The sequence below is a fragment of the Aquarana catesbeiana genome, linkage group LG02, assembly GCF_042186555.1.
Source record: "Aquarana catesbeiana isolate 2022-GZ linkage group LG02, ASM4218655v1, whole genome shotgun sequence".
Taxonomy (NCBI): domain Eukaryota; kingdom Metazoa; phylum Chordata; class Amphibia; order Anura; family Ranidae; genus Aquarana; species Aquarana catesbeiana.
The window spans coordinates 78707853-78731279 of NC_133325.1; the positions used below are offsets into that span (position 1 = coordinate 78707853).

The 23427-nt window shown below is 45.1% G+C and overlaps 1 protein-coding gene and 1 pseudogene across 2 annotated transcripts in view; both read left to right on the forward strand.

Annotated features, from left to right (window-relative positions):
* The first annotated feature begins 1212 nt into the window (after positions 1–1212).
* CEP126 (centrosomal protein 126) overlaps positions 1213–23427 on the forward strand; it is a 123145-nt gene continuing 100930 nt past the window's right edge. For both annotated transcript variants that reach the window (XM_073613060.1, XM_073613061.1), the window contains exons 1-2: positions 1213–3692; positions 14321–14440. In XM_073613060.1, the coding sequence (XP_073469161.1) occupies positions 3616–3692; positions 14321–14440 (197 nt within the window). In that variant the 5' untranslated portion in view covers positions 1213–3615. The remainder of the gene's footprint in view (positions 3693–14320; positions 14441–23427) is intronic.
* On the forward strand, positions 19487–19692 carry LOC141130183 (small nucleolar RNA U3; annotated as a pseudogene).

Consider the following 23427-nt stretch of genomic DNA (forward strand, 5'->3'; position numbering starts at 1 on the left):
CAAATACAAGTATACAGCTGCTCTCTCTGCTGCTGCTACTCACTCTGGTCAAAATGGCTGAAATAGTTAAATAACAATGTTTTTTGCGCTTGGGGAGGGTCTTAAGAGGTACTCTTAATAAACGCTTCTGGACGCAAACACGGTAAAATGGGCGTTTCTAAACGCTGGGCTTTCAAGCTTATTCAGAGGAGTTTGCCCCAGTGTCCCGTGTACATGGAGCCGTATACAAGCTGTACACTTACTACTTTACAGTGTAGCAAAGTATTATTTACTAAAATGTGAGGGGTGGACTCACTTATGTGAGATATTGTAGCACAAACTCCCTACAGCAGTATATGTGGATGGAGAACTCGATTCCAGTTCATAACACCCAGTGCACCAAGCAAGAGTACACAGACATGTATATACAGAGAGTGCCCGGAGGAGGACAGGTCGGGGTATGGCGGGAAATGGGTGAAATTCCTCCACATGGCGGCACAGTGAATCCCAAATTCGAGGCGCCCCTCACACGTGACCCGGCGTAGCGCTCTACATTCTACACCGACACTGCTCGAGTCTGGGCGCGGCTTCTCTGTACACGGACATGACGTCCAAAGATGGGGCGTGGCCTACCTCTACCTAGCAACCGAAGCTTACTCCCTAGGCAACAAGATGGAGAGAAGAACACACTGACATCTCACCGAGAGACCGCACCGGGGGGGACCGGAGAGCGAGCACCGGGACATCCGCCATGGACTGACTGACCCCGGATCCTCCTGGATGTGCAGACCCCTGTGTGTGTGGATGGACACCGCTCTGTGTTGTATATCTGATCTGTGCTCCATTGCTGGATATGGACCTACACAGCCCTCTGCTGTCATCTATATACCCCCCACCTGTCATACTGAACACCCTGTGATGGCTCATCTACACCCTACACACTTTTATATTATCATTGATGGGCTGTGTGTATAGAATACTTCATACCTATACTTCTCACTGATCCCAACACCCCCCATCACACCCCCCAACACCTCTCACTCATCCCTGCACCCCAACACCCCCCATCACACCCCCCAACACCTCTCACTGATCCCAATACCCCCCATCACACCCCCCCAACACCCCTCCCTGATCCCTGCACCCCAACACCCCTCATCACCCCCCCCCAACACCTCTCACTGATCCCAATACCCCCCAACACCCCCCATCACACCCCCCCAACACCCCTCCCTGATCCCTGCACCCCCCAAAACCTCTGTACTCATCTCTACCTACCACTGTCTACACTGCTCACTTCTCCCAGCACCCCATATCATAAGAAGTCTATAGAAGTCTATACTTCTCTCCAGATCATTGGATGAACTGTAGTCTAAACTCTGCATCCCACTGAGATATGTACACCGTGCTATATATACACAGCATTATAACAGCATAATATAAACTGCACTATATACATCTGTGGGCACCCTTGGAACTTAGGAAGTCTCTACTTCTGTCCAGCTTATTGCATGAACTTTATTGTAGACTCTGCATCCCACTGAGCTATAAACATATCACTATATAGTCTGCACTACTTACACAGCATCCCACTGAAGTCTTATACACAGTATAGTGCAATACTGCGCTATATACATTGCATTCCACTGCACTACATACTCAGCATTCTATACATTGCACTACATACACAGCACCCCACTTCACTATATCCATAGCACTACATACACAACACCCCACTGCACTACATACACAACACCCCACTGCACTATATCCATAGCACCCCACTGCACTGTATACATAGCACTACATACACAGAACCCACTGCACTATATCCATAGGACTACATACACAGCACCCAACTGCACTGTATACATAGAACTACATACACAGCACCCCACTGCACTGTATACATAGAACTACATACACAGCACCCCACTGCATTGTATACATAAAACTACATACACAGAACCCACTGCACTGTATACATAAAACTACATACACAGCACCCCACTGCACTGTATACATAGCACTACATACACAGCACCCCACTGCATTGTATACATAAAACTACATAGCACCCCACTGCACTGTATACATAGCACTACATACACAGCACCCCACTTCACTGTATACATAGCACTACATACACAGTACCCCACTGCACTGTATACATAAAACTACATACACAGCACCCCACTGCACTGTATATATAGCACTACATACACAGCACCCCACTGCACTGTATACATAGAACTACATACACAGCACCCCACTGCACTGTATACATAGAACTACATACACAGAACCCCACTGCACTGTATACATTGCACTGCACCATATCCATAGGACTACATACACAGCACCCCACTGCACTATATGCATAGGACTACATACACAGCACCCCACTGCACTATATCCATAGGACTACATACACATCACCCCACTGCATCCATAGGACTACATACACAGCAGCCCACTGCACTGTATTCATAGGACTACATACACAGCAGCCAACAGTACCATATCCATAGCACTACATACACTGCACAATATACACAGCACTATAAACACGACAGTACATACACTGCACACCCTATTGTATGAACACATGACTGCTGAGCACCCCTCTATCCTGTAGCAGTCCTAATACTCAGCACTTCACATCTCCACACACCCCTGATCTGTACTCTGCGGATCCATCACCATTCCCAGTCTATTACTGGAGGAACACTGGTAACAATGAGTTCTGTGTATTCTATGATCCTGTCACACACTGGATTGTAGATTCTCCTTGTCATTCATGTATATACTTCAGTAAATTCCATAAACAAAACCCAACTTATTGGAAACTCCACGGATTACAACCCTCAGCATTGACACCAATGTTGACTTTGTACTTTTTCTACATTTATCTCTAAGTCTCCGATCCCTGGAAGATCATTGCGTTGTGCTGTTTTCCTGTCATAGGTCTGTGGTTGGTTTTGCTCACTCTTATGTGAAAGGTGTGACATTTACCTTGTCACCTTCCAGACACATTAACACATACAAGCTACATATATAAGAGATCTCATTAACACGTGACACCGCCCATGTCCCCCCCAACATGTCACTGACACCATGCACCCTGCACAGTCATTATCAAGCTCTACTACTTCGCATTACATTAACACCTCATTATAAGGGAGTATTTGTCACTTCACTCTTCTATTGAATGAACACCCCACAGTCCCATTATTGACCTACCTCCCCCCTGTCTCATTATTGACCTACCTCCCCCCTGTCCCATTATTGACCTACCTCCCCCCTGTCCCATTATTGACCTACCTCCCCCCTGTCCCATTATTGACCTACCTCCCCCTGTCCCATTATTGACCTACCTCCCCCCTGTCCCATTATTGACCTACCTCCCCCTGTCCCATTATTGACCTACCTCCCCCCTGTCCCATTATTGACCTACCTCCCCCCTGTCCTATTAGCAATAAATCAGCCTCATTTACACATTTCGTAGCATTGCTAACCTTTACTGTCACCTAATATACCTCAGTCTGCCCTGAGACCACATTGACAGGAAGGGTGACCTATGAACAGTCATCCGATTACTCTTCCTTGGAAGTGTGAAAATCTTTATGAACATCGATGAAAGAAACTTTACACCCCAATACTGAGTCACTGCAAGGGACCGTCATGCAGGACCAACGGACCAAATCTTATTCGTATCCTTTTGAAAAGTTGTATGGTTGGTTTGGGCTGCTTGTAGGACATCCTGGTACTTGTAGTTCATCAGGAGATATCACTAACAAAGTTCATATTGGCATCCATGTGTGGTGGAGTCTTTCATTCCGACAGGATTTCTTTGGATGTGTATTAGTCCGCAGTCATTTTGGAGCCACAGGTAGGTGGTCTTAATTGATGATAAATACACCGATCAGCCATAACTTTATCACCACTGACAGGTAAAGGGTAAAGTGATTGTAACATGATATATACTTACTTGCTTTGTGCAATAGTTTTGCACAGAGCAGCTCCGATCCTCCTGTTCTGGGGTCCCCCGCCGGTGCTCCTGGCTCCTCCTCTTTGGCAAGTGCCCCCCATAGGAAGCTCCCTGTCGGGGGCACTCATGCAGGTTCCATCCCAAGCTGCACTGCCTGCGTCTATAGACGCAGACAGTGTGTCTCAGCAACACCCCACACTCCCTCACAGTATTTGATTGACAGCAGCAGGAGCCAATGGCTGCCACTGATATCAGTCTGCCGAGTGAGGAGAGCCGCTGCTCTCGGGTACAGCGCTGTATTGAGTTCAGGCTCAGGTAAGTGCACAGAAAGTTTTTTTTACCTTACTACAGAGAATGCATTAAGGTAAAAAAAAACTTTAAGCCTGTAGAACCACCTTTAGTGAATAACATCGATTATCTCTTTACAATGCCATTAGCAAGTCATTGGGATATATTAGGCAGCAAGCAAATATGTTGTCTCTAAAGTTGATGTGTCGAAAGCAGAAAAAATGGGCATCCAGTTTGTTGTGTATGGGGTTGCGTAGCCGCAGACCAGTCAGGGTGCCCATGCTGATCGGTGTCCACAGCCAAATGCATCTACAATGGGCACGTGAGCATCAGAACTGGACCATGGAGCAATGGAAGAAGGTGGCCTGGTCACGTCTTCTTTTACGATGGCTGAGAGCATCGCATACCTGGGGAAGAGATGGTACCAGGAGGCGGTACGGGAAGAAGGCAAGCCAACGGATGCAGCGTGATGCTTTGGGCCATGTTCTGCTGGGAAACCTTGGGTCCTTCCATTCATGTGGATGTTACTTGACACACATCACCTACCTTAACATTGTTGCTGACCAATTACATCCCTTCATGGAAACGGTATTCCCTGATGGCAGTGGTCTCTTTCAGCAGACTAATGTGCCCTGCCACTCTGTTGACATGGCTCAAGAATGGTTTGAGGAACACAACAACCAGTTTAGATGTTGACTTAGCCTCCAAATTCTCCAGATCTCAATCCAATTGAGCATCTGTGGGATGTGCTGGAAAAACAAGTCCAAACCACGGAGACCCCACCTCACAATTTACAGGACATAAAGGATCCAGTACTGACAGCTTGGTGCCAGATACCGCAGCATACCTTCAAAGGTCTAGTGCTGTCCATGCCTCGATGGGTTAGGGCTGTTTTGGTGGCAAAAGAGGGTCGATATTAGGTCATAAAGTTATGGCTGATCGGTGTTTGTCACTACAGTATATGGATAGATTGAAAAAATGTTGCTCATACAGCAAGAAAATGGACAACCCTTCTGTTCTTTTATTAGGATTAACAACAAGTGTCGCTCCACCTGTCCCCTTTCAAGTAGCTGGTTGTTTCCCGGCTATGAGAAAGCAGCTCCAATCCTGCTGGAGCACCCAGGAGATTGGAGGAGCGGTGCCGAAATTGAAGCCCCTGCTGTACAGTTTTTATTAAAACAAAGTAGTGGATTAAATGCTTCACATTTTCCTGAAGCTGTAGTTATGTTTAGAATGTATTGTAAATAATAATGAGTTAATAATTATTGAGTAGTAAATAATTGTATGTCTCATTTCCAGTTGCCTCATTCAGTTCAATAAAATTATGTATTTTCCAGCTCATCCTCCATGACGCCGCAGACATCTAGATATTGTTGTGGCAGAATCCTGTGAAATAGGTAAGAGTACGGGCTGGAATCAGAGTACTGTACACTTAGAAAAGAAAATACAATATCTAACCCAGGCTTTCTCAACCAGGGTACCTTCAGAGGTTGCTAGGGGTTCCTTGAGAAGAGAGCAGTGACAGATTGAGCCCCTACCTATACTGGCTACCAATGTAAGGGAACACTTCTACACTGACCACCAATGTAAGGAGTCACTTCTATGCTGACCACCAATGTAAGAGGACACTTCTAAACTGACCATCCATGTAAGCGGAGACTTGTACACTGACCATCCATATAAGGAGTAACTTCTACGCTGACCACCAATGTAAGGGGTCACTTCTACAATGACCACCAATGTAAGGGGTCACTTCTACAATGGCCACCAATGTAGGGAGTCACTTCTACACTGACCACCAAATGTAAGGGGACACTTCTACACTAACCATCAATGTAAGGGGATACTTCTACGCTGACCACCAATGTAAGGAGTAATTTCTACGCTGACCACCAATGTAAGGGGACACTTCTACACTGACCACCAATGTAAGGGGACACTTCTACACTGACCACCAATGTAAGGAGTCACTTCTATGTTGACCACCAATGTAAGGGGACACTTCTATAATCCCCACCAATGTAAGGGGACACGTCTATAATCCCCACCAATGTAAGGGGACACGTCTATAATCCCCACCAATGTAAGGGGACACGTCTATAATCCCCACCAATGTAAGGGGACACGTCTATAATCCCCACCAATGTAAGGGGACACGTCTATAATCCCCACCAATGTAAGGGGACACGTCTATAATCCCCACCAATGTAAGGGGACACTTCTATAATCCCCACCAATGTAAGGGGACACGTCTATAATCCGCACCAATGTAAGGGGACACGTCTATAATCCCCACCAATGTAAGGGGACACGTCTATAATCCCCACCAATGTAAGGGGACACGTCTATAATCCGCACCAATGTAAGGGGACACGTCTATAATCCCTACCAATGTAAGGGGACACGTCTATAATCCCCACCAATGTAAGGGGACACGTCTATAATCCCCACCAATGTAAGGGGACACGTCTATAATCCCCACCAATTTAAGGGGACACTTCTATAATCCCCACCAATGTAAGGGGACACTTCTACACTGGCCAACAATGTAAGGAGTCACTTCTATGCTTACCATCAATGTAGAGGGTCATTGTTACAATAAACAAAAAATGTAAGGGGTCACTTCAATACCAGAAATTGACAGGTGCTGGTGATTAAAACATGGAGCTTGATGATGGTGCACTAGATAAAGTGCATCATCAATATACAAGTCATACACAGAGGGAGGTAGTAAAAGGGTTAATGCACAGCTCACATACAATGTGAGGTAGGAGATGAGGGAGTTAATGCGCAGAATAAGGGAGATAAAGGGTTACTATACACATATCTCCCAACATTTTGAGATGGGAATGAGGGACACTTACTAGCAAACTTATGTAGGCGCATAGGACACGCCCCCCCTGTCACACCCCCTTAAAAGAGAATTAACCAAAAAAAAAAGGTTAATTAAATACAGGAGGGCTTTTCTTTTACTACTATTATTCCTTTATATTGACTTTTAAAATTTACATATGCAACAATTTAGAATTTGGATGAAAGGTTTAACACTGGGGAAAACTTTTTGAAAGATATTTTATATACAACTATATGGATCAGACCAAAATAAGGGACAAATAGGAGAAAAAGAGGGACAGAGGGACATTGCTCGAAATCAGGGACAGTCCCTCGAAATCAGGGACAGTTGGGAGCTATGCTATACAGGTCACATACAGATAGCCTGACAATAAGATGTACAGGGGGTGGGTGAAAAGGGTAAAAAAACAGAAAACATCCAACAGTCAGAATCTGCTGCTGTCTGCCATCCCTTCATGAATTAATATTTTATGGATGCAATAATACTTCCACTCCTTCCTCTGTAGTGAGAGGATGGGGAGGGGGCTCTTGGATGTTTACATTCATGATCCATGGGATTGGTCATCACGGCGATAACACGAGCCATTCACATCATTTCTAATTTGAGCCATATATAAATGAAACTCTAGAAAAACATGTCTACCACTCCGCAATTTTAATTTGTACACAGATAGTGAAGTGGTTAATGCCATTTGTAAAGCTGTAGAGAAATTTTGCAAGGGTGAATCTTTCCAGGCTTTTTCTTTAATAGAACCATTTAACGTTGTACACAATTTCTGGCCTGGCTCCTGGAGCTGAAGGTGTTAGGAACACGCAGTTGTTTTCCCCATTGACTTTATAGATTTTTTTTTTACTGGAAGGTAATCCTAGGTTGAGTTTGAAGAGCCAAGTCATTCCATATGTCATTTCTCCACTGGGGAGCAGTACTGTATTATTTTCTGTGGATTGTCTGCAGTACACCTGCCATGTAGGAAACAGGTTAGCAAAATGAGCCTGTTTATTATTTAACTCATGACATGTTCAAGTGTATCTAAAGCCATTTTTTGTTTTGAATAGAGTAGGTGTTAGAACCCTCTCTGTGTCCCTGCTGGTGAGGTTCACCCACTTTGCGTCCTTTCTGGTAAAATTGTGAGGTTCACCCTCCTTGTGTCTCTCCTGGGGAGGTTCTCTTTGCGTCCCAACTGGGTAGGTTCATTCTCATTGCGTTCCAGCTGTGGAGGTTCACCCTCTCTGTGTCTCAGCTGAGGAGGTTCACCCCCTGCATTTCAGCTGGGGAAGTGCACTCTCTCTGCGTCCCAGTTGGTGAGGTTCATTCTCTCTTGCATCCCTTCTGGTAAAGTTGTGAGGTTCACCCTCCTTGTGTCTCTGCTGGGGAGGTTCTCTTTGCGTCCCAACTGGGTAGGTTCATTCTCATTGCGTTCCAGCTGTGGAGGTTCACCCTCTCTGTGTCTCAGCTGAGGAGGTTCACCCTCTCTGCGTCCCAGCTGGGGAAATGGACTCTGCGTCTCAGTTGGTATGGTTCACTCCCTCTTGTGTCCCTTCCGGTAAAGTTGTGAGGTTCACCCCCCTTGTGTCTCTGCGTCCCAGCTGGGTTGGTTCATCCTCATTGCATCCTAGTGGGGGGGGGGGTTCGTCCTCACTGTGTCCCAGCTGTGGAGGTTCACCCTCTCTGTGTCTCAGCTGAGGAGGTTCACCCCCTGCATTTCAGCTGGGGAAGTGCACTCTCTCTGCGTCCCAGTTGGTGAGGTTCATTCTCTCTTGCATCCCTTCCGGTAAAGTTGTGAGGTTCACCCTCCCTGTGTCTCTGCTGGGAAGGTTCACCCTCTCTGCATCCCAGCTGGGCAGGTTCATCCTTATTCCATCCCAGCTGAGGAGGTACACCCTCTCTGCGTCCCAGCTGGGGAGGTTCACCCTCTCTGCGTCCCAGCTGGGGAGGTTCACCCTCTCTGCGTCCCAGCTGGGGAGGTTCACCCTCTCTGCGTCCCAGCTGGGGAGGTTCACCCTCTCTGCGTCCCAGCTTGGGAAATTCACCCTCTCTGCGTCCCAGCTGGGGAGGTTCACCCTCTCTGCGTCCCAGCTGAGGAGGTTCACCCTCTCTGCGTCCCAGCTGGGGAGGTTCACCCTCTCTGCGTCCCAGCTGGGGAGGTTCACCCTCTCTGCGTCCCAGCTTGGGAAATTCACCCTCTCTGCGTCCCAGCTGAGGAGGTTCACCCTCTCTGCGTCCCAGCCGAGGAGGTTCACCCTCTCTGCGTCCCAGCCGAGGAGATTCACCCTCTCTGTCCCAGCTGGGAGCTTCACCGTCTCTGTGGCACTGATGGGGAGGTTTACCCTCTGCGTCCCAGCCGAGGAGATTCACCCTCTCTGTCCCAGCTGGGAGCTTCACCGTCTCTGTGGCACTGATGGGGAGGTTTACCCTCTGTGTCCCAGCCGGGGAGATTCACCCTCTGTATCCCAGCCAGGAAGATTCACCCTCTGTGTCCCAGCCGGGGAGATTGACCCTCTGTGTCCCAGCTGGGGAGATTCACCGTCTCTGTCTCACTGATGGGGAGGATCACTTTCTCTATTTGTCCTGGTGACAACTGTCACAGAGACTGAAGGTGAGGAAAAATCTGAGTATTTTTTTTTTTTTTTTTTTTTTTTTAGCACAGCATTTTACTGTGCATTGCAGTGTAGTGCAACACAAGTGCATTGAGGTGCCATTCAGAATGAATGACTTGGCAGTGCACTGACTCTTCCATGGCACGCTAACATGCATTACCACAACTCAGTTGTGTGATCCCTGACCTTAGAGAGGATTTCCTGTACATTGGAGAAATGTTCTCTCTGGGAACATCTCCACAATGGTATGCTATACAAAACAAAACAAAAAAAAGGTTGGCGTTAGATAAGCTTTATAGCTGAACTCTGTACCTTCAGTCTTGCACAATGGTACAGACTCCTTTCCTTTACTGAGAATGCTTACTCTGATTTCACTGCACACTGTGAGCTTCTCATAGTCACATATTCTCATTTTAGGTTTGAAGGACGTCCAGCATCATCTAATGCTTTCCTCTCCAGCCCAACTTGCCATGGCCTGTCCCTTCCATTTGTTGGATATCAGTTCTTTCAATCATAGGGCACATTATCACATGTGGATTTTACGTAGGGCAGTCCACTGTTTTCAGTGCGCTATGTACAGCCCCTCCTACCAGCCATGATCTGTCTACACAACATAAAGAATCACAGGGACACAGTGATGATATTACTGGGTTTTAACGTAAAGTATGCAAATAAAATGAAAATGTTTTATTTAAAAGTGTCATCATCATGTTGGTAAAGGGAGAAGAGGAGGGATCAGGGAAGGCATGTATATGCAGATTAAATTTCAGCTTTGTGGTTCAATCATTTTTATTGCAGGTATATCATAAACCTAAATGGTAATACCAAAAGCACCTAGTTTGCCCATGCAGGGGCTATGACTGGCGGCATAAAAAACACAAAATACACAGTATAAACAAAGGAAGGAAGGCCTCCTATCTAAATGAGCACAGAAATCCTAAATGCAACATACATATAACTTGGGGCTAACCCCATAGCGTGCAAAAGTAGCCAGGACCTGTATTCTAGTAACACTTTTTGAAATAGTTCTGGCCAGCTATAGACAACTAAGGAGGGCTTAGGAACCCGACCAGAGAAAAAGAAGAAAAGGGAGGAAACAAAAGAAGAAGATAAAGGTGAGGTAAAGGAGAAAGTAAGCCCCCGTGCACACCTATGCGAATTTTGATGCGGCTTACACCACATCTAATTCGAAGGACATTTTAAAATACATTCATATGAATGCATCTGGTTCACATATGTGCGTTGCATTCGCACTGCGCATTGCACAAAAAACGTGTACGTTTTCTGGGCATTGCGGTGCGAATTACAAGCCCCTTATCTTCTATGGGAACGCATCTGCTTCGCAGATGCATTGTGTTCTGAACATGGATTTTCTCCTTCTCCTCACTACACCTCCCCCCCCCCTCTCCCTCCCCCTCTCCCTGCTCACTGATCCTGAGCTAAAACGCAGATGAGCCTTTGAACAGGAGATTTTTATCTTCCCAATGAAACCTGAGCTTCAATTCGCACCACACATGTGTGAACCCAGGCTAAAAGAATAGGGGATCTGGGTTTGCTTAAGATACCAGATAGAGCCGACCCATACTTGCCGGATTGAGATCAGGGAAGGCATACATCAACCCAAACTTTAAGGAACTTAACATGTGTGTTTTTAAGAATACTTGTTCATTGACCATTATGACTATCAAGTGGTCTCTCACTCCCTGGAAAGGGACCGTAGGTTTCTTCCATGCCTGGGCGATCGTCCTTTCTGAAAACAAGCAGGTTACCAATTTCTGCTGACTTGCAAATAAGCCCGGGATAGGGCAATGTAGCAAGGCAAATTTAGCCTCATTTTGGATGTTCAAATGAAACAGGGAATACAGCAAACCAAACTAGGGCTGAAACAACTAATCGATTAATCGACAACTAATCGATTATGAAAATAGTTGTCAACTATTTTCATAATCGATTAATCGGCCAGCCGATTAGTTGGCCTGCATACAGAATGCATTATTTGTTTACATATCAGGAAATACAGTGCAGCACACATACAGCTCAGTACACCATCCATATGTGTTAGTAAGTGCCTGAGATCTTGTGAATGTGAGTGTGTGAGGAACAATGTCTCATGGGACATGTAGTCCTGGGCAGAAAGTGAGTGGATCTAAAGGCAGAAGTTTTTTTACCTTGCTATAGGGGCTCGCTATACTATAATTTGCAGCTTGCTATTGGGGCACTCTAAAGGCAGGAGGAGCCAGAAGCATCGGTGGGGGACCCCAGAAGAGAAGAATCGGGGCTGCTCTGTGCAAAACCATTACACAGAGCAGGTAAGTATAACATATTTGTTTTAAAAAAAAAACAAATTACTTTAAAGACTGTGCAGGGAAGATCAGCATCTGACCCCAGAGAAGGTGGAGGCTGATAGACTGGAGGTAATAGCAGGCATTACTATTACATTTAAAGTAAACTTTTACATGGAGGCAAGCCACATTGTGTGGGGGCAGGGCACATTACATGAGGGCAGGGCACATTATGTGGTGGCAGGGCACATTACGTGGGAAGCAGGGCACATTACGTGGGAAGCAGGGCACATTACGTGAGGGCAGGGCACATTACGTCAGGGCAGGGCACATTACGTCAGGGCAGGGCACATTACGTCAGGGCAGGGCACATTATGTATGGGCAGGGCACATTACATGGGAGCAGGGCACATTACAGGGGGCAGGGCACATTACATGCGCCCCAGCGTGAAAGGGGTCTAAATAAATAATGTGATCTCCGAGTCTGTTGATATTTACCAGATTCAACCTCCAATAGTATATACAGTATATCTCTTCTGTCTGTTATTCTCAGAGTGAATTAGAGATTTTGCTCCTTAATCATATAGTTGGTTAGTTATATTTACCACTGCATATGAATTTTTAAGAATACATTGCCTTTTTTTTAAACTTTACATATTAAATTATACACCACACTTTTTTTAAGGTTATTATCCGATTAATCGATTAATCGAAACAATAATCGGCCAACTAATCGATTATGAAAATAATCGTTAGTTGCAGCCCTAAACCAAACACTCTAGACCAAAAAGCACAACAGTCGTGGGCAGGACCAGATATGCAAAACATCCCACCGATGGCCACACCCCCAGAAACAGCGATCACTAGAAGCCGGGTTGACATGGGCAATACGTGCTGGAACCCAGTACCAATGTATAAGCTTCAGCTTTAAAGTGGGAGCTGCTAAAAGGAATAAAATGATTCACAGTACAACACTGAATTTTTACTAGATTTCTCATAGTTAGCAATGGAATGCATCGAAGATTGCCGTTTACCATGCTGGAGCACCTTGGCCTGTTGCTTGACTTGTGGTTCTGCAGTACACTTACCTAACAGCTGCATCTCATCACTAACAAACTAACAAACATTATATATATATATATATATATATATATATATATATATATATATACACACACACACACAATGCCTTGAAAAAGTATTCATACCCCTTGAAATGTTTCACATTTTGTCATGTTACAACCAAAAACTTAAATGTATTTTATTTGGATTTATGTGCCATTTTGTGTTGGTCTATCACATAAAATCCCAACAAGACAACAAGATACATTTAATACATTTACGTTTTTGTTTGTAACATAAAATATGGAAAAAATTAAAGGGATATGAATTCTTTTTCAAGACACTATGTGTGTGTGTATAATTTATATATATAAGCAATGAAGTATTCAGTTGAGGCACAACACATTTATTAGTCTTTTTTTTGCTAATAAACAATCCTTTTTAACCTCTGGATATTCAGTTTAGGCCTTGTTGACATGGGTGTACTTAAGCACCTGTTCCAGGGCCATGCTCCCAATTTGACATTCGTGAAGGTGTGGGTCCCCAAAAGCACACTGTCTGTGTTCAGGGATCAACACCCACATGGCTGTCAAGTTGGGAGCAGCAGCTGTGTCCTAATTGACATGAATAGGACTGCCTGCATGAGGATGCATGAAACGCCTGTGCATCCCTGTGTGGGCAAACATGGCCCTCCATGGGTATATGCCTAAAGTGGAAGGTAAGTGAAATCCTATCTAAGCTTAAATCTACTCCCACCCCCATTCTAAACTTATTCTATCTACCCTGTAAAGGAAAGCTGCCTATACTTACCTATTTTAAAGTCACTCCAGTCAAGTCACATGATCTCTCAGTTTCAGTGTAGAGGCGAGATCGCCAACAACGGCTGCAGAGCCTGGACTATTATTATTATTATTATTATTATACAGGATGTATATGAAATCACCTATAGGCTTACAATGGGGCATCCATGGTCGGCTGTCCCTCATCTACACTGAAGCTGGCGCTATGACCCGATCATGTGACTGGACCAGAGCTACTTTAGAACAGGTAAGTATATACATCTTTAGGCTTAGAATGGGGGTGGAAGTAGATTTAAGCTTATTTAGGTTTTCACTTGCCTTCCACTTTAAGTGCACCCATGTGAACAAGGTCTAATGCGAATAGGGTTGGTTTTGCAGACATGACAATATTCTATGTAGGATCAATTGTATTCAAGCATAATTATTAAGTGTTTATCTCACTTTCCTTAACCATGTTTTATCATAAGACATATTAAAACACAGTTGGAAATAGACTGGGAAGAAGAACGGCGAGCTTTGCAGGATGAACAGAAAATAATTAGGCAACGTGCACAAAAACTATCAGTTGAGACAAATCGACGAAGAAAGTAAGCTTTTTTTTTTTTTTTTTGGTTGTGGACTACATATTTAGTTTATCATGTTATTTTGTATTGTCTTATATAGTTATGTAAAAAATGAAATGCACCCCATGGCAATTGTTCACTTTTTCAACATATTTAAACAGGCAAGCATCAGACCTTTATTTAAACACAGATAAATGTGATTTACTTGAATAAAACACATGGAAAAATTAACTTTTTCAATCATTTATTCAACAAAAATATCAATAGGCGTATTACAGAAAAAATAAGTTCACCCTTGGCCTCAGAAGCTGTTATTGTCCCTTCAGCAGGAATGACGACTTGTGCATTTTATATAACTGCCCACCAGACTTTGACATTGACCTCACTATTCTCTGACCACTTCTCCATGCTAAATACCTTCATATGCAAGATGTTTTTAGGTATTCAGTAATTGTCCGTTTCCAAAATCCCCCCAAAATTTCAATCAGATTCAAATCAGGGCTTGGACTATGTCAGTCTTTAATCCTCTAGTTCTTTTTGAGCCATTCCTTGTTATACCTCGTACACACGATCGGACTTTCCACCAACAAAACCGTGGAATTTTGTCTGAAGGATGTTGGCTCAAACTTGTCTTGCATACACACGGTCACACAAATGTTGGCCAACAATTACGAACAAAAAGTATTGCAAAAAATATATATATATAAATATGCATAAAACATATAATTTAAGCAATGGTACACAATCTTTCTTTCATCCCTATTATTCAAACAACCGGACGAACCCTAAGTGTATTTCAACATAACACCAGTATATAAAAATATTTAACCTTTACATCCAAAATATCAAAACTATAATTTCCAATTTTTGTGCAAAGTGCCAATTAGTACAGAGGTTTCCTTATGCACTGTCCTTTGTGAATATATTGTTCTTGTGCTTATAATGTTAATCATCCGTGATTCCTTGTGACACTTCCACCGCTTTAGTGACAATACCACCACCACATGGATTAACCACTCACCAGATGCTAGTATAAATGCGCCTTTGGTTAATTTAGAAGGGCTAACCACTTCACCTGCAACGTTTTCCTTGCTGACCCCAATGTGCTATAGGCAAACCATATCCATCCTCATAGAAAAATAGACAGCGATCATTGCGCTGTATGTAATTACTGTTTATTTAAAATTAGATTAAAAAGACTGTACACTCACATTTGTTCCAGCGGTTTGTAATGGGTGTAAAGATGGCGTCGTATGGTTTCTAAGCTGGCGTGCGGTGCAAGCCTCGTTTTCACCCGGTCTGCGCTTCGAACCTCGCTCTCACCCGAAATAACGTAATGACGTAGTAAAATTTCCCAGCAGCCTCTACGCATTTCGCAACAATGTTTGGGTCATCAGGAAGCTTTTACCCCCCCCCCCCAAAAAAACACAAATGTAAATGAGCCCTTACTGTCCTGAGCCCCCTATAAGGTTGCTTTCACACTGATGCTCTGCAGTTTACCCCCACAGCGGGTACAGTACAATGCACCTGCTGCTTTCCTACAGGTTAGCTGCACTTCGCCATAGACTTTTATTACATCTTACGGGTGTGGTACACTTTCAGAAAGCGCACCAATCCTGCAGAATATAATAGAAGTCTGTGGCTCAGTGCATCTAACCCACAGGAAAGCCAAAGGTTCACTGCGCTGCACCTGCGGATCAGTGTGGAAGCAGCCTACTAACCCTTTTTAATAAGTGCTAATATGCCCATTGCAAAAGTTCAGTGTATGTGTTGTTTAATACACTGACCTTTTTATTCTTTCAGGTTCTGCTGGCATCACTCTCCAGGCTGCTAGAAAGTTGCCAGAGCCACACAGAAAGCATCGGCTTTATCAGTTCCTGCTCCCTCTGATTCCTCCACTGCTCCGTGCACTCGGATGCTCTGGGATGGTGCATCGGCAACCCGTTGATTGCGATTTGGGCTTGCCAACCCACCATCCCAGAGCATGGGCATGCGCTTCCCTGGTTTGAGGTGATGGGCCACTTCAGAGGGCACTGCGGGCCATGGGTTGTGCACCCCTAGTTTAAAGACTCATATACATCCACACCTTTCTTTCTGAGAGCTCTATTGATCTTGGAAAGATGACCTCACATGTGTCAATAGCAACAAGAACGCCAGAGCCTAGATGTATGAGGTTCCACCTGTATACTCCCTAAGGAGGTTCTCATCATTAGCACCTTATCTGGAAAACCTCATTTTAAAGTGGTTTTAAAGGCTCCAGGTTTTTTACCTTCATGCATTCTCGATCCAGCAATGTGAATGAGACTGTGTCTCCCAGGTCTTTCCCTCCTCATTGGCTGGGGCAGCAGTGGAAGCCACTGGCTTCCATTACTGTTGGGGGTGGGGCCAGGCCATGATCTGTGTGTGAATGGACACACAGAGCAGTGGCTCGGGAGAGAGCCTGCTTGGGTGCTCCCATAGCAAGCTAGGGAGTGGTCAGGAGCGCCGGCGGGGGACCCGAGAAGAGGAGGAGCGGGGATGCTCTGTGCAATACCACCGCACAGAGCAGGTAAGTATAACATGTTTGTATTTTTTACTCGCTGATTGGCTCCCCCGCTGGCCAATCGGAGCTCGCGCACACGCCCACGGATGCTAGTGCACGAATTGTCGTACCAGTACGGTGATTGGCACAGCAGAGCCACCTTATTGCAGTACATCTGCGGCGGGTGGTCGGCAAGTAGTTAAAGAGGAACTGCAGTCTGCTCACATAATTTGTAATAAAAACATCTTGCATCATGCCATTCTGAAGCTTCCTTCCAACCACTTTGCATATTATTTTATATATACTGTGATTCTGTACTTCCCAAATATGCTGTAGAAATCTCTGTCCACTGAGTCTGGCTGCATCCATTTTAACTGTGGGCAGGTGGAGCTGCTGCCTGTTCACTTCCTGGATTTTCAGAGGCATACCTCCAGCTCTGCAGCCCTGCATCTCTCATTGGCCCTCTTATGACCCTCCCCTCCTGGCATACTCTCAGGAGAGTGAGAGAGAGAGAGCTGTGAATGATGTCATAAGCCTAGGCTTTTTTCCAGACAAGAAACAGGAAGTGGGCTGTATAAGGCATTTACTGGCAGAAAAAAAATGTTTTACTATCCAAACATAAAACAACAAGGGCATAAGATTTATTGATTGGAAAGTCGGAAAAATTACTGAAGGTCTGCTTTAAATTTGATTATGAGAATTAATGCACCATGTCAATTTTATGTGTCATTTGTTCCAAGTATATCACTTTTTAATAAAGATCTAAGGTTTGCCTGTTCAAATATGTTAAAAATGTTAGCACTTTCCATTAGGTGTTCATTTTTTAGGACATCTTTCACGTGCCTATTGTATAAGAAGATAATTAATAGAATGGGATGTACTGAAAATAGCTTCTTTTTTAAATATATTTCACCCTTGCAAGATTCAACACTGACGTGGTTTTTCTTTTCTCCACCCTGATCTGCTGCTTTGCCTGAAGTAATAATTATTGATGGTGACATTCCGTTCTCTCCAACACCACAAGCCTGCAGCGGCAGCCTAGGGTTCATTTTTTATTCTGCCCGCTCGCTGTCTGCACATGTCTGTACACTAACCGCCACCTGCTGCCTTCAGCTAGAGAAAAACTCCCGCTATTGTCTCTTTCTCATGGGTGATACAGCTAAAATTCTGGTACATTCCGTAATCATCTCCAGCCTTGTCTAGGGAAAGGACTTCTCTAAGGTCGCCCATTACCCTTTGTTACAATTGTATACCTGCCATGTAGGGTTGGCACCTTTTCTTCAAGCCAAACCCGAACACTTTTTTTTGGGGGGGGGTATACGCTATAAGATTGTAAAAGACCTGGGACACTTTTGGTGGCCTGAAAGAGAGTAGTAATGTGGCGCATAGCTCGCCGCAGCAAACAGTGTGCGTGGCTGAATTGTGAGTGTTCTGCATGGAATGCAGGGGTCAGATATGTCCTGGGGAGAGGGCTAGTGTTAGCAGGGGGGTGGGGAGAGTTAGATATGTGCTGGGGGGCAGTGGCGGCTGGTGCAAACAAACTGAAAAATTATGAAAAAAAAAACCATAAATCGCAGCCTCACTGTGCCCCATAAAATGCAGCCTCTGTGCTCATCATATGCAGCCTCTGTGCCCATCATATGCAGCCTCTGTGCCCATCATATGCAGCTTCTGTGCCCATCATATGCAGCCTCTGTGCCCATCATATGCAGCCTGTGCCTATCTTACAGCCTCTGTGCCAATCATATGCAGCCTGTGCCCATCATACAGCCTCTGTGCCCATCTTACAGCCTCTGTGCCCATATGTGCTGGGGCGCTTGGGGGGCTCTTTATGAGAGAAGAGGGCCAGTGCAAGGGGGGGGGGGGGGGTAGGGGGGGTAGGATATGTGCTGGAGGGGTCCTTTGGGAAGGGAGAGAGATAGTGCTAGGAGGGGTTGTCAGATTTCAAATCCAATCGACACTTCTAGAATTGTCTTCCCCCTGCCAAAGCCACCCCCAGCACATATCCTCCTAACCCCTCCTATTTTCTACCTTGTCCTCCTTTTCAGCTGCTCTCTCCCCCTCCCTCCTCCATCTACAGAGCATAATAAAAATTTTCTACAGACCTGATATCAGCGCATCCCTGCTCCCCTCCTCCTCGTGTGTGTACAGAACAGAGAAAGAGGAGGAGGGGAGGAGCTTTGATACACTGACACTCTGCTCTGCTGAACCAAGCTGCTGTCAGGGAGAGGGAAGACATGTCACTCTCGGTGCAGTCCGTGTGAATGATGTGTCCGGGTCTGGGGCAGAAGTAAACCTGAACACATCATTCAAAAACCGGACTGTCCGGGAGAAAACCGTACAGGTGGTAACCATACTGCCATGATGTGCACACATTTCTGCTCTTTTCTCTGTCAGTCTGGCTCTCTATAATCTGCGGGATGCAATGCAAAGTCCCTGTTCTAATATATGAAGCCCGAAGGAGGACATGTTGGATGTGGGGGCAAATGCAACCAACCCTACTCTTTTCATGGTGGGGTTAGATTTTTCTGGGTTAAAAGAAAGTGTAGAAGACTATACTTTCAGGGGTCATTTCTATAGTTCTTGACTGTCGAAATGTTCTCTAAAAATGTACAAACTCACCAATCACGATGAGGAGCTGATGTGGTTGTTTTTGAGCGTGAACTTAGAAGCTCTGCCTTATGGTAGTGCTCCTAGTTGTTGTTAGCCATTCCTTTTCTCTCATGTAGGGAAGTTGGAGGGAATGACGAGTTATTATAAAAAAAAAGTGTACCACACAAAGGACAACATGATTCCACTGTGATTGATGGGCTCCTAAAGGACGCAGGTTATTGTGATGCTTTTACATCTTTCAACATCAGCTTCCTTTGCAGTTCTCTGCATTTGGTCACGATATTTGACATCACTTCAGGTTAAAGTGGAAATATGTGCTAAACTTTTTTTTCATTTTGAATAGCGTAAGGGAGGGTTATAACCCCTGTAAGGTTTATTTTACCATTTTTGTCCCATTGGGGAGATCTAACTTCCTGTTCCATAGCCAAAACAGGAAGTGAGAGAAAATCCCTGCAAATTAACCACTTCAGCCCCGGACCATTTGGCTGGCAAAAGACGAGAGCACTTTTTGCGATTCGGCACTGCGTTGCTCTGACAATTGCGCCATTGTGCAACGTGGCTCCCAAAATTTGACGTCCTCTTTTCCCCACAAATAGAGCTTACTTTTGGTGGTATTTGTTGTTTGGTTTTTATTTTTTGCGCTATAAACAAAAAAGTGGCGAAAATTTTGAAAAAAACGCATTATTTTTTACTTTTTGCTATAATAAATATCCCCAAAAAATATATTAAAAAAACCATTTTTATTCCTCAGTTTAGGCCGATATGTATTCTTCTACATATTTTTGGTAAAAAAAATCACAATAAATGTTTATTGATTGGTTTGCGCAAAAGTTATAGCATCTACAAAATAGGGAATAGTTTTATGGCATTTTTAGTAATAATTTTTTTTTTTACTAGTAATGGCGGCGATCAGCGATTTTTATCATGACTGCGACATTATGGCGGACAGATTGAACACTTTTGGCGCTATTTTGGGACCATTCACATTTATACAGCGATCAGTACGATTAAAATTGCATTGATTACTGTGGAAATGTGACTGGCAGTTAAGGGGTTAACCACTAGGGGGCAGTGAAGGGGTTAAGTGTGTCCTAGGGAGTGATTCTAGCTGTGGGAGGGGCTGGGCTATGTGTGACATGACACTGATCACCGCTCCTGATTACAGGGAGCTGTGATCAGTGTCAGTGTCATTAGGCAGAACGGGGAGATGCTTGTTTACATCAGTATTTTCCCATTCTTCCTCTCCGTGAGACGATTGCGGGTATCCCCGCAGACATCGAGTCCGCGGGACCCGCGATCACGCTCACGGAGCTCGCTGCGGGAGCGCCCGCAAACCGCTTCTTAAAGGGCAAAGTACAGGTACGTTAATATGCCTGTACGTGCCCTTCTGCCGACGTCGGCGTGAGCCGGTCGGCAACCAGTTAAGGGAATCTCTTGGGAACCCCCAGGTCACTAGAACTAGTGTCCTGATTGGAAGATTTCCCCTCAGTTACTTTTCTGGTGAACCCAATCCAAAATTTGGGATTTTCTTTTACTTTGAGGCCGGGTTCACATATGTGCAGCCGCGGCTTCATGCCTGGGAATTGGTGCATGTCTGTTCACCGGTTCAAGGGCGATTCAGGTCCGAATTTGTGCCTCAATTCGCACCTGAACCGGACCCAAAGAGGCACAGCACCCTTATGCAATCTGGACCATGGCTGCCCCGGACCTATGTGAACCGGCTCCATTGAGAATTGGTCACACTCGCCTGTCATGCGAATTGGATTCGGGAAAAACTGCATCGAATTCGCATGTATGTGAACCTGGCCTCACTTTTAATGACAATTGTAAACAGGACAAATAGAAAGGGTGGATCTCCCTAAGTTGATGCTGGAGACTTTCCTCTGCCAGATGTTGTGACTGTAGGTCTGAGCAGGTAGCAAGGCCTAGGTTCACATATGTGCGGCTACGTGCAGGTGTGTTTGCGCGAGCACAGAAGCCCATTCATTTGAATTGGCTGCTGTACGTGTAGGAAACATGGGGAAAAAAAGTCACAGTACATATTTTGTTTTTTTTCTACCACTTCCCGCCTAAGGCTGTCATATGACGTCCTGGTCTTTGAGTGGGGATATCTGAATGATTCCTGATTGAATTACCGTATTTATCGGCGTAAAACACGCACAGGCGTATAACACGCACATTCATTTTAGGAGGGAAGTTTCAGGAAAAAAACTTAAATTTTAAATAAGGAACTTTGAAGCAAAATAAGGGTTGCCATCAATGCAGCCTGATCAATGCCCATCTGCAGCCTCACAAGTGCTATCAATGCAGCCTCATCAGTCCACATGAATGTAGCCTCACCATTGCCATCAATGCAGCAGCCTCACCATTGCCATCAGTGCAGCCTGATCGATGCCCATCTGCAGCCTAGAGGGGACAGGGAGGGGGGCGGGATGAGCGCCGACAGATTACATACAGTGAGAATCTCCTATGATAGACAGAACAGTGGTCCCATGGCAGCCCAGGAGACGGGACTTCCTATTACAGAGGCCAGCAAGTAAACAGGAGATTCTCACTTTATGTAATGTGACGGCGCTCGCCCCCCCCCGGTCCCCTCTGAGGCAGCTAAAATTTAAGTATTGGCGTATAACACGCATGCACTATTTGCACCAGATTTTCATGGTGAAAAAGTGAGTGTTATACGCCAATAAATACAGTATTCAGATATCATCTTTTTCAGCTGGTGATTCCCTGCACCGTAAGAACAATCATAGTGGCAGTTCAGCAGCTTGATCGTTTTTACAGGCGGCGGGAGCAGACATTCCCCCCCCCGCTGCTTCTACCGGCTTGCTCGTATGATCAGCGAGACAGAGAAGGAATCTGCCAGCGGAAGAGGATTACCATGAAGAATACCGGAGACCAGATGGTCCCCCGCAGTCTCTATGATCTTCAGAGGCCCGGGTGCAACGTTATGACATCACGTCCGGCCTGTCAGTTGTAGATATTGCTGTGTACTCAGCTGAAAAGGCTGAGATTGTTTGTTTGTTTGGTTTTTTTTGTTTGTTTTTTTATCCCCTCACATTTTTGTAAATATTTTATTCTATCTTTTCATGTGACAACACTGAAGAAATGACACTTTGCTACAATGTAGTGAGTAGTAGTGAGTGTACAGCTTGTATAAGTGTAAATTTGCTGTCCCCTCAAAATAATTCAACACACAGCCATTAATGTCTAAACCGCTGGCAACAAAAGTGAGTATGTCCAAATTGGGCCCAAAGTGTGAATATTTTGTGTGGCCACCAATAGGTAGTAGTCATCTTGGAGGTGTGTTTGGGGTCGTTATCATGTTGGTATACTGCCCTGCGGCCCAGTCTCCGAAGGGGGGGATCATGCTCAGCTTCAGTATGTCGCAGTACATGTTGGAATTCATGGTTCCCTCAATGAACTGTAGCTCCCCAGTGCCGGTGTTCTAAAATGAAAATTCCCCTCGGCGGATAATGACCCCCCTGTAGTGCGCAGGCACAGCGCTTGCGCAGTAGGAACAACAAGGGAGCCGCCGAAAAGAGCCGAAGCTGAACACCTGAGTAAGCTGTACACGGCGCCTGCGTGCCAAGACTATAGTAAAAAAAACACTTTGTAACAGGCCCCTCGCGGGCGCGCTATGCTCGCCACGCTTCGGGCACGGCCTTGCTGCGTTCGGCATTTTGGTGGGGTTGTGGACTTAGGTCAGAATGTAGTGTGCAGGTAGTGAGCATACACACGGTCGCATTTTCTGACGAAAAACTCTCATCGGTGTTTTGCAGGCCGAAATTCCGATCGTGTGTACGCGGCATTAGGGTCGATTCCGGTAGTGTCTGTCTCTGCGTCTCTCAACTTTTTGATTTAAAAACAATCATGG